Source organism: Erythrolamprus reginae, chromosome 5, assembly GCF_031021105.1.
Source record: "Erythrolamprus reginae isolate rEryReg1 chromosome 5, rEryReg1.hap1, whole genome shotgun sequence".
NCBI classification, from domain to species: Eukaryota; Metazoa; Chordata; class Lepidosauria; order Squamata; family Dipsadidae; genus Erythrolamprus; species Erythrolamprus reginae.
In genome coordinates, this window is record NC_091954.1 from 66,751,936 (window position 1) to 66,761,172 (window position 9,237).

Here is a 9,237-nt window from a genome sequence, read left to right on the forward strand (position 1 = left end):
TTTTTATTTGTTTGTTTGTTTGTTTGTTTGTTTGTTTGCTTGCTTGCTTGCTTGCCTGCCTGCCTGCCTGCCTGCCTGCCTGCCTGCCTGCCTGCCTGCCTGCCTGCCTGCCTGCTTGCTTGCTTGCTTGCTTGCTTGCTTATTTATTTATTATTTCTGTGCCACCCAGTCCCAAAGGGACTGCCGCTCAGACACTATACTTTTCCGCCCCCCCCCCAAAAAAAAAATTAGAGGGAACACTGATCCCGAGTTCAGATCAGGGCAGTCCAGGAAGAACAACCACAAAACCCTCCACTTGTTTTCATGCAATTTTGGTTATATGATTAATGCTGTTTTCTAATAAATTGTGTCAAAGCTGCAAATGAAATTTCTGTGGGAGACTTCAAAAGTGTTAAATGGTACAGTTATCCTAAAATTTACACAATTTGTAATTTAATTGCACAAAATTTGTATGTAGAATGCCACAGACAGGTCTACTCTATTGCACAGTGATCCCTCGTTTTTCGCGGGGAATGTGTTCCAAGACCACCCATGAAAAGCAAATTTCCGTGAAGTAGAGGAAAGATATTTTTTTATGTATTTAACAAGTATTTGGACTTTTAAAACCCACCCTTTGCATTAAACAGTCATTCTTTAATGTTTCTCAGCTGGAACTACAGGTGATATCCTACCAGTTTCTTTAATAGAGTACAGTAGTACTGCAGAAGAACTTTATGAATTTTTAGTGGATTTAAAATTTTCAATGGATTTAAGCCCCCTTTGAAAACCAATGAAGTAGCGAATCCGCAAAAGATGAACCGTGAAGTAGCGAGGGATTACTGTAGTCTATTTTTCAGAGGGATTGGAAATCAAAATGAAGGTGTGGAATGATATTAAAGTTTCAATACTTTAATATGCATCGGAAACAGTTGATCCCCAAACTCAGGTTTCATTAGTATCAGAAACTGGAATTGTGTTAGCAAACCACCAGAAGACAACATTGGAATATTTTCCAGGTATTTTTAATTGAGAAAAAAAATGGAATATACTGTACATCTTTCACATTTAAAAATAGATACATTATAAAATGTTTTTAAAATGAATGTCTCTTGGGAGGACTAAACTCATCCATTCAGGCTATTGCCACCCACCGAAGTCTGTGGCTACATTTTATTTCTAATGAAAAACAAGTTTGCTTTACATTAGTAATGTTCCTTAAACTCTTCTCTTCAAAAGAAAAATGTTAAAAATGAATAGCAAATTACTGAATAACACAAAACTTATCGATGGCAAGGGGATTAATTAAAACTATTTGAAACTATTTGAAAGTTAATGCTATTTTTTCCGAACAAAATTATAGCGGTCATTTAATTGATTTTTCAATTAATATGGGCATTATCCGAAGGTTAGTTCATCTTTTTCAGTATGTGAAGAAATAAATATTGTGATATAAATAAATGTATCATAAGCAAATAGTAGATGATGTTTATCAGGCTCAAGCATACAAATGGGCTAACTTCCTCCTAACCCTCTTATTATCATACCGTTAAGAATTTCACTGCCAGTTAAACCTGGTGTAATAAATCAACACATTTCTCATTTCAGCATGATAGCATTGAGCATTTCGTTTCCAGTACTGTTTCATTAAGACAATTAAACTGGCTTTTCCCCCACTGTGCCATAGCAAACGCACTGCCATTTTCCTAGCCGGCATTTATCTTGGTATTCAAATAGTTAAGACTTTCCTAAGAATTCTCAATTGTGTGCCCTTTACAACATTTATTTGGACCGGAGTCACTGCTCACAGTCACTCATGCCCTCATCACCTCGAGGCTCGACTACTGTAACGCTCTCTACATGGGGCTACCTTTGAAAAGTGTTCGGAAACTTCAGATCGTGCAGAATGCAGCTGCGAGAGCAATCATGGGCTTTCCCAAATATGCCCATGTTACACCAACACTCTGCAGTCTGCATTGGTTGCCGATCAGTTTCTGGCCACAATTCAAAGTGTTGGTTATGACCTATAAAGCCCTTCATGGCACCGGACCAGATTATCTCAGGGACCGCCTTCTGCTGCACAAATCCCAGCGACCAGTTAGGTCCCACAGAGTGGGTCTTCTCCGGGTCCCGTCAACTAAACAATGCCGTTTGGCGGGACCCAGGGGAAGAGCCTTCTCTGTGGCGGCCCCGGCCCTCTGGAACCAACTCCCCCCAGAGATTAGAATTGCCCCCACCCTCCTTGCCTTTCGTAAGCTACTTAAAACCCACCTCTGCCGCCAGGCATGGGGGAATTGAGATACTCTTTCCCCCTAGGTCTTTACAATTTTATGCATGGTCTGTCTGTATGTATGTTTGGTTGTTTTATAATAATGGGTTTTTAATTGTTTTTAGTATTGGATTATTATTATATGCTGTTTTATTATTGCTGTTAGCCGCCCCGAGTCTCCGGAGAGGGGCGGCATACAAATCCAATAAATAAATAAATAAATAAATAAATAAAATTTAATCTGAAAAGTCCATACAATAAAGTTGGGTGTGTGTGGAAACAACCTGATCAAGATTTATGAAGAACTCAACACCATTCTGTACTAAAATGGTTACTAATGATATGGAAATAGTTCCCGCATCATTATAATCCTTACCTTTGGGGAAACTGTTGGGTTGCACAATCCCCAGGTAACCGTGCACCATATTGAACAAGCCTTGTAAGTCCCCATGTGAGTTATTGGGTGGTTGGTGATAGACAGGTTGTGTGAGGTTTCGAAGAGGCATCTTCAGCGGCTGAATAGGCAGCAAAATCCCAAATCCTGGGGCAAGTTTGGAAAGCCTTTGTGGATTTTCAGGAATTTTCTTTACAGGAACCTCTGTTCAATGCTGCTCTGCAAGCATCTTCCTCTTAGATATAATGAAGCTTCCTTAGATCTTAGGTTGAAGCGTCCTCTGACCAACTCTGGAAACCTAGGTGATGATAAGGCAAGAGTGTACCATGAAGTAGGCATAACCCAGCAACCACCAGGAAACAGTCAGTTGAAACATCAAACATTATAGCTTGAAAAAATAAGATAAGGAAAGTGGTTAACGTGGATTTTTTTTAGACAGGTGACATTCAGCTTTCAGTGTTCAAATAATGGAAGGTGGGGGTTGAAAGCCTCTAAGCCCTTCATCCAATTGTCCCCGAATCAAGCCATAAGTATATAAGAATAATTTGGAGAAAAAATCAAACAAAGTCCCTCTCAATCTAGAACAGGGATCCTCAAACGTGGCAGCTTTAAGACTTGTGGACTTCAATTCCCAGCATAGCTGGCTGGAGAATTCTGGAAGTTGAATTCTACAAGTCTTAAAGCTGCCAGGTTTGAAGACCTCTGATCTAGAATATTGCTTCTCACAATGGCCAGTCAGACATCTCTTGGGTGCTGGAAGGAAAACGCGGAGGTATGCTCTTGTCCTGCTCCCTAGGAGACAAGAAATCAGGGGTCACTCTGCATAACACTTGACAGGTTTGGACAGATGTGTCCTGATTAAATTTATCAAGTCCCTTTTTAAGACAATCCAAGTTAGTGGACATCATCATGGACTCCATGTTATAGCTATAGAAACATAGAAGACTGACGGCAGAAAAAGACCTCATGGTCCCTCTAGTCTGCCCTTATACTATTTTCTGCATTTTATCTTAGGATGGATATATGTTTATCCCAGGCATGTTTAAATTCAGTTACTGTGGATTTACCAACCACGTCTGCTGGAAGTTTGTTCCAAGGATCTACTACTCTTTCAGTAAAATAATATTTTCTCATGTTGCTTTTGATCTTTCCCCCAATACACATTACATGAAGTAGTACTGGTATAAGATAAAAGTACTATTCTAAAACTCCTTTGAATTAGTTCCACTGGATGATGTCTGGTCCTAGTATTTGAAGAGAAGATTGAAATAAAAAACCCATCTCTCCAATGTATAATTTTTGTAATGTCTCAGTCATATTCCCGATCAACACCTGCTTCTTTTTTTTCAAACCTAAAGAATCTTAGCTTTTTCTCAGAAGGAAAATGTTGAAGCCCTCGCAATTTGCCTAAATGCAGCAGCTTCCACCAAACATTATAGAGCAGGTGCTCCTTTGCCTTCCCCTTCCTTTGAATACGTCCTATTATTTCCCCTTCTGCCAATCTGAGTCACCAACAGGACACAGACATGAAGCACAGTGGTTAGTGGGGGAGCTGCAGACACAGAAGAAAAATGCCAGTGTAAAATATGGTGGCGAAGGGCCCCTATTTAGCAGGTCCATATTAGCAGTTGGCAGACTTATTATTTAGTTGCTATGCTACTGTTAGAATGCAACAATTAGCCCACAATTCAGCAGATATTGGGGTCCTTTGAAACATCTGCTAACTTTAACTAAAAGATGGTCAGATTCATGAGACTTTAGAAACCCTACCCTTTAATACCTGTGTAACACAAGTAATCCAAGAGATTACTTTTCTACTTTCACCTTTGGAGGGAGGAAAACCCCAATGTGTCCCAGTCCCAGATTCCCAGACATGATCCAGTGCACATTCCCTAGCCCAGTGTTTCCCAACCTTGGCAACTTGAAGAGATCTGGATTTAAAGTCCCAGAATTCCCCAGCCAGCATTTGCTGGCTGGGGAATTCTGGGAGTTGAAGTCCAAATCTCTTCAAGTTGCCAAGGTTGGGAAACACTGCCCTAGCCATCCATCTATCGTTAGTTAATGCTAATGGGGCAGGCTGTTGGGGGAAGACATCCTGTTCAATACTTGTTTGCCTTCCCTTCCGAAGTAACACCCGGAGTAAAGTGCACCCCTGGCTACCTCAGCTTCCCACGCACTGTGTCCATGCACCTTTCTTAAAAACTAGACTTACAATCCTAGGTTTAGAAAACTTAGAACTATGTCACCTTAAACACGACCTAAGCATAGCCCACAAAATCATCTGCTACAGCATCCTTCCTGTCAATGACTACTTCAGCTTCAACCACAACAACACACAAGCACACAACAGATACAAGCTTAAAGTAAACTGCTCCAAACTCAACTGCAGGAAATAAGACTTTAGTAACCCAGTAGTTAGTGCAAGGAACTCACTACCTGACTCTGTAGTATCATCACCTAACCCCCAAAACTTTATCCTTAGACTATCCACTGTTGACCTCTCTTGATTCCTAAGAGGTCATTAAGGGGTGGGCATAAGTGCACCAGTGTGCCTACCGTCCCCTGTCCAAATGTTTCTCTCTTACTAGCATGATGTATATAAACATTGTTATATTTTTGTATACTACCAATATGTACTTGACAAAATAAATAAATAAAACTTCATCCTGATGCTTTGCAAGTCCAAAGACACAATTCTATTCTATTCTATTTTTCCTGCCTCTCCCTTCCCGGAGAAGAAATTAAGATGCCCCGGATGGGAGGTAGGCTCCAACTTTGCTGCCATGCACCCAAATTGTTCCAAAAGTTGCACAGAAAAAGGGAAAGGGACCGGCCACCTGGGAGGAAGAGGAGGAGGCTGGGGGATGAGAAGGACCGGAAGGGGCCCGCTTGGCTAGCCCTTAGGAGTGCGCCTTTCCCAGGGGCTTCTCCGCTCTGGCAGGGCATAAAACAATTGTAATCAATCTTAAGTGAACTGCACCACAGCTGCAAATCCTCCCTGGGTTAAGCAAATCCGGCACTTCCAGCCTTTCCACAGAAAAAAGAAAGAGAGACGGGGGGGAGAGAAAGAGAAAGGAAGAAAGACAGACAAACAGAAAGAAAGAAAGAAAGAAAGAAAGAAAGAAAGAAAGAAAGAGGGAGGGAGGGAGAGAAAGAGAAAGGAAGAAAGACAGACAAACAGAAAGAAAGAAAGAAAGAGGGAGGGAGGGAGAGAGAAAGAAAGGAAGGAAGGAAGGAATAAAGAAAGAAAGAGGAAGGGAGAGAGAAAGGAAGGAAGGAAGGAAGGAAGGAAGAGGAAGGGAGGGAGGGAAAGAGAGAGAGAGAAAGAAAGAAAGAAAAAGGGAAGGAGAGAGAGAGAGATGTGAATCGCGCGGGTTCAATCCAGACCAAGGCGCGCTGTGTTGCTCAGCTCCGATTCAGCCGGGCTCCGAGAGTTTTCCCCCAACTTCGCTTTCTGTGGCCCCGGAGAGTTAGCGATGGCGCGGCTGAGCCGTCCGCAGAGTCTCCCCTTCCCGTCCTTCCATCTGTTCCTCGACCTCGCTCCTTTCTGAGGAAAATTCACGAGCCGGAGGGGTGATGGACACCCACCCTCCCGCCGTCCGAATAGAAGGGGCTCACTTAGTGCCGCGGCTCCGCGAGGACGCTGGGGGGCGCCGCGCCTGTAGAGGGGAGGCGCAAATGTTTTAAGGAGGGTCGGCGCGAATCCCCACAGCGGATTTGCCCTGCTGTAAGGAGGGGCTGGACCCGCTAGATGAGTTTCGCTACCTTCTGGGATTTCATCCAATCCCCGCCCGGCCTTTCCTTCCTTCGGCGCCCTCGTTTTCTCTCCGGGCGGTCTGGTTCTTCTCTTGACCTCCAAAGTGCGGTCGGTTCGACTCCACCTCAAACCGGAGCAACTGGACGCGGAGACGCTTAATGGCCGATTTCCTTAACGGCGGGAGCGAGGAGTCCGAAGCAACGACGACACTTCTTACACCAGAGGCGGGAGTTTGGACGCTCCCGAGAACCGATCGCCCCCACTTTCTCCTCAGAAAAGTTCTCGTCCACTTGTTTCCGCCCCCCGAGTGGCGCCTTCGGTTTCCAACCGGGGCCCCTCGGATTCCAAGGAAACAAATCTTAGGAAGCTTTTGAACGTTTCCTTGGCCAGCGGCGTTAAGGTCGCCAAGGGCCCGATAATGCAACACCTTCCTTTTGGCAAAACGGGACTTCAAAGGTTTCTCAACAAAAGTAGCTTCGCGCTTCCTCTGTTGAAATACGGCCCTGAAATTGCAAAGATATCCTGCAGTTGTTAAATGCCCCCGGTTGGTTAGTGTCAGTTCAATCCATTTTTTTAAGCAAAACCTCTAAAATTCCCCAGAATTTGTCTTTCTGAGGAAGCTTAGAAATGGAGGACCTGGAGGAAGAAGGGGGCACAATCTGAGGGTAGTTGGGGGAAAGATCAGAAGCAAGGTGAGAAAATATTATTTGACTGAAGGAGTAGTAGATGCTTGGAACAAACTTCCAGCATATGTGGTTGGTAAATCCACAGTAACGGAATTTAAACATGCCTGGGATAAACATATATCCATCCTAAGATAAAATACAGGAAGTAGTATAAGTGCAGACTAGATTGACCATGAGGTCTTTTTCTGCCATCAATCTTCTATGTTTCTCTGAAACCAAAAGAGATATTGCTGAAAATATGAAATACGTATACCTAGTTAAAATTTCTATGGATTAGAAACAGAAAAAAATAACATTGAAACTGTACACCCAGATAAAGTTGGTTTTGGAATTCACTTCCAGAAGAGGTCGTGACAGCTGTCGTCCATTATAGCTTCAAGGCAGGATCAGACAGATTCATGGATGCCAAGTGTATCGGTGGTTATTGAAACGGATGTCCATGTGCTGCCCCTATGTTGGTTGAGGCAGGCAGGATTCCCTTGAGTACCATTTGTTGGAGGTCAAGGGAAAGGGGGGGTCTTGCCTTCTCTTTCTGCTCAAGATCCCCATGGACAACTGGTGGGCCACTGTGTGACCCAGAATGCTCGACTCAATGGGCTTTGGCCTGATTCAGCATGGCTCTTTGTATGTTCTTAAGTGATATGATGTTAGAAGTTGCACTCTGGGTTCATTTAACCTAGAGCAGCTGAAATGAAAAATTATGTTCTGGAGACCTCACCTACAAAAAGATATTGACAAAATTGAACGGGTTCAAAGACGGGCTACAAGAATGGTGGAAGGTCTTAAGCATAAAACATATCAGGAAAGACTTAATGAACTCAATCTCTATAGTCTGGAGGACAGAAGGAAAAGGGGGGACATGATCAAAACATTTAAATATGTTAAAGGGTTAAATAAGGTTCAGGAGGGAAGTGTTTTTAATAGGAAAGTGAACACAAGAACAAGGGGACAAAGATTGAAGTTAGTTGGGGGAAAGATCAAAAGCAACATGAGAAAATATTATTTTACTGAAAGAGTAGTAGATCCTTGGAACAAACTTCCAGCAGACGTGGTTGGTAAATCCACAGTAACTGAATTTAAACATGCCTGGGATAAACATATATCCATTGTAAGATGAAATACAGGAAAGGGCAGACTAGATGGACCATGAGGTCTTTTTCTGCCGTCAGTCTTCTATGTTTCTATTTCTAGCCTCATCCTTGTTATTTATTGATACTTCCTATTTCTTAACTACCCATCTCCCTCAGATAGACTGTATGTTGCCCTGAGATATTCCCTAAAATGGACTTTAATTTTTTCTTATAGCAACATATCTTATTCTGCTTCTTCTGTGATTTGGAGAGCTTGTCTGAAAGTGGCTAGTATTGTCCAAATATAAACTGGGCTCTTGCAAGGAGGTTCCTCTATATGTGACATCAATTCAAAAGTGAAGAATACTTAGCAAGGACTGGATCTGCAGAAAACCGTAGCTAACCGCATTTTACCTTATCAGGTCAAACAAATGTAGAAAAGTGGTGAGATAAACCCTTTAATTCTTTTAAAGATAGTAACCTTATCAGCCACATCTAAACCCTATGATTCTTTCTTTAGTAACTTTGCTAATTGCCACCCCCAGGACTTAACACTTTCTAATATGTGGTTTTGGAGGCAAGGATTCCACATATATGCTATTCTCATCGAACAGATGTAATGATAAATTTCTAAAAAATCAGTGAATGTATTGATGTAGGAGTCAAGAACACGTATCTTGCCTCTACCTGGTCCCACTGTTCTGCCCTAGACCTCCACAGATTTTGCTTTACCAATGAAGGTGGAGTTGGGATGCGGCTCAGATGCTGAATATTGCCAGGTAATAAGGCCAACCTGGGAAAGATGTCAGCAGTAGTGTGTTCCTGCTGGTACAGCTAATTGTGTGCAGCTCTGGTGCATGAGCACAGGTTTGAGCATAATTTTGCTTCCTGCACTTGTGCAGGTAGCAAAATCTTGCACGGGGACACACATGCGCGCTTGTTTTGGTGAGGTTCTTTGCTTCCACACATGCATCCTAGCAAAAAACCTCACCAAAACACGTCCCTGTGTGAGATTTTGCTACCTGCACAGGTGCAGGAAGTAAAATTGCACTCGAACCTGTGCTCATGCGTCAGAGCCACAGAGC

The 9,237-nt window shown here is 42.8% G+C and overlaps 1 protein-coding gene across 3 annotated transcripts in view; it reads right to left on the minus strand.

Annotated features, from left to right (window-relative positions):
* LOC139167862 (prominin-1-A-like) overlaps positions 1-6,679 on the minus strand; it is a 72,153-nt gene extending 65,474 nt beyond the window's left edge. The window contains exons 1-3 of one of the 3 annotated variants that reach the window (XM_070752912.1): positions 6,405-6,511; positions 6,027-6,298; positions 2,622-2,937 (exon numbers count right to left, since the gene is read on the minus strand). In XM_070752912.1, coding sequence (XP_070609013.1) covers positions 2,622-2,751 — 130 coding nt within the window. In that variant the 5' untranslated portion in view covers positions 2,752-2,937; positions 6,027-6,298; positions 6,405-6,511. Of the gene's footprint in view, positions 1-2,621; positions 2,938-6,026; positions 6,364-6,404 lie in introns of those variants that run through there. The other 2 variants (XM_070752913.1, XM_070752914.1) reach the window with 2 other exon arrangements.
* Between the last annotated feature and the right edge of the window lie 2,558 nt (positions 6,680-9,237).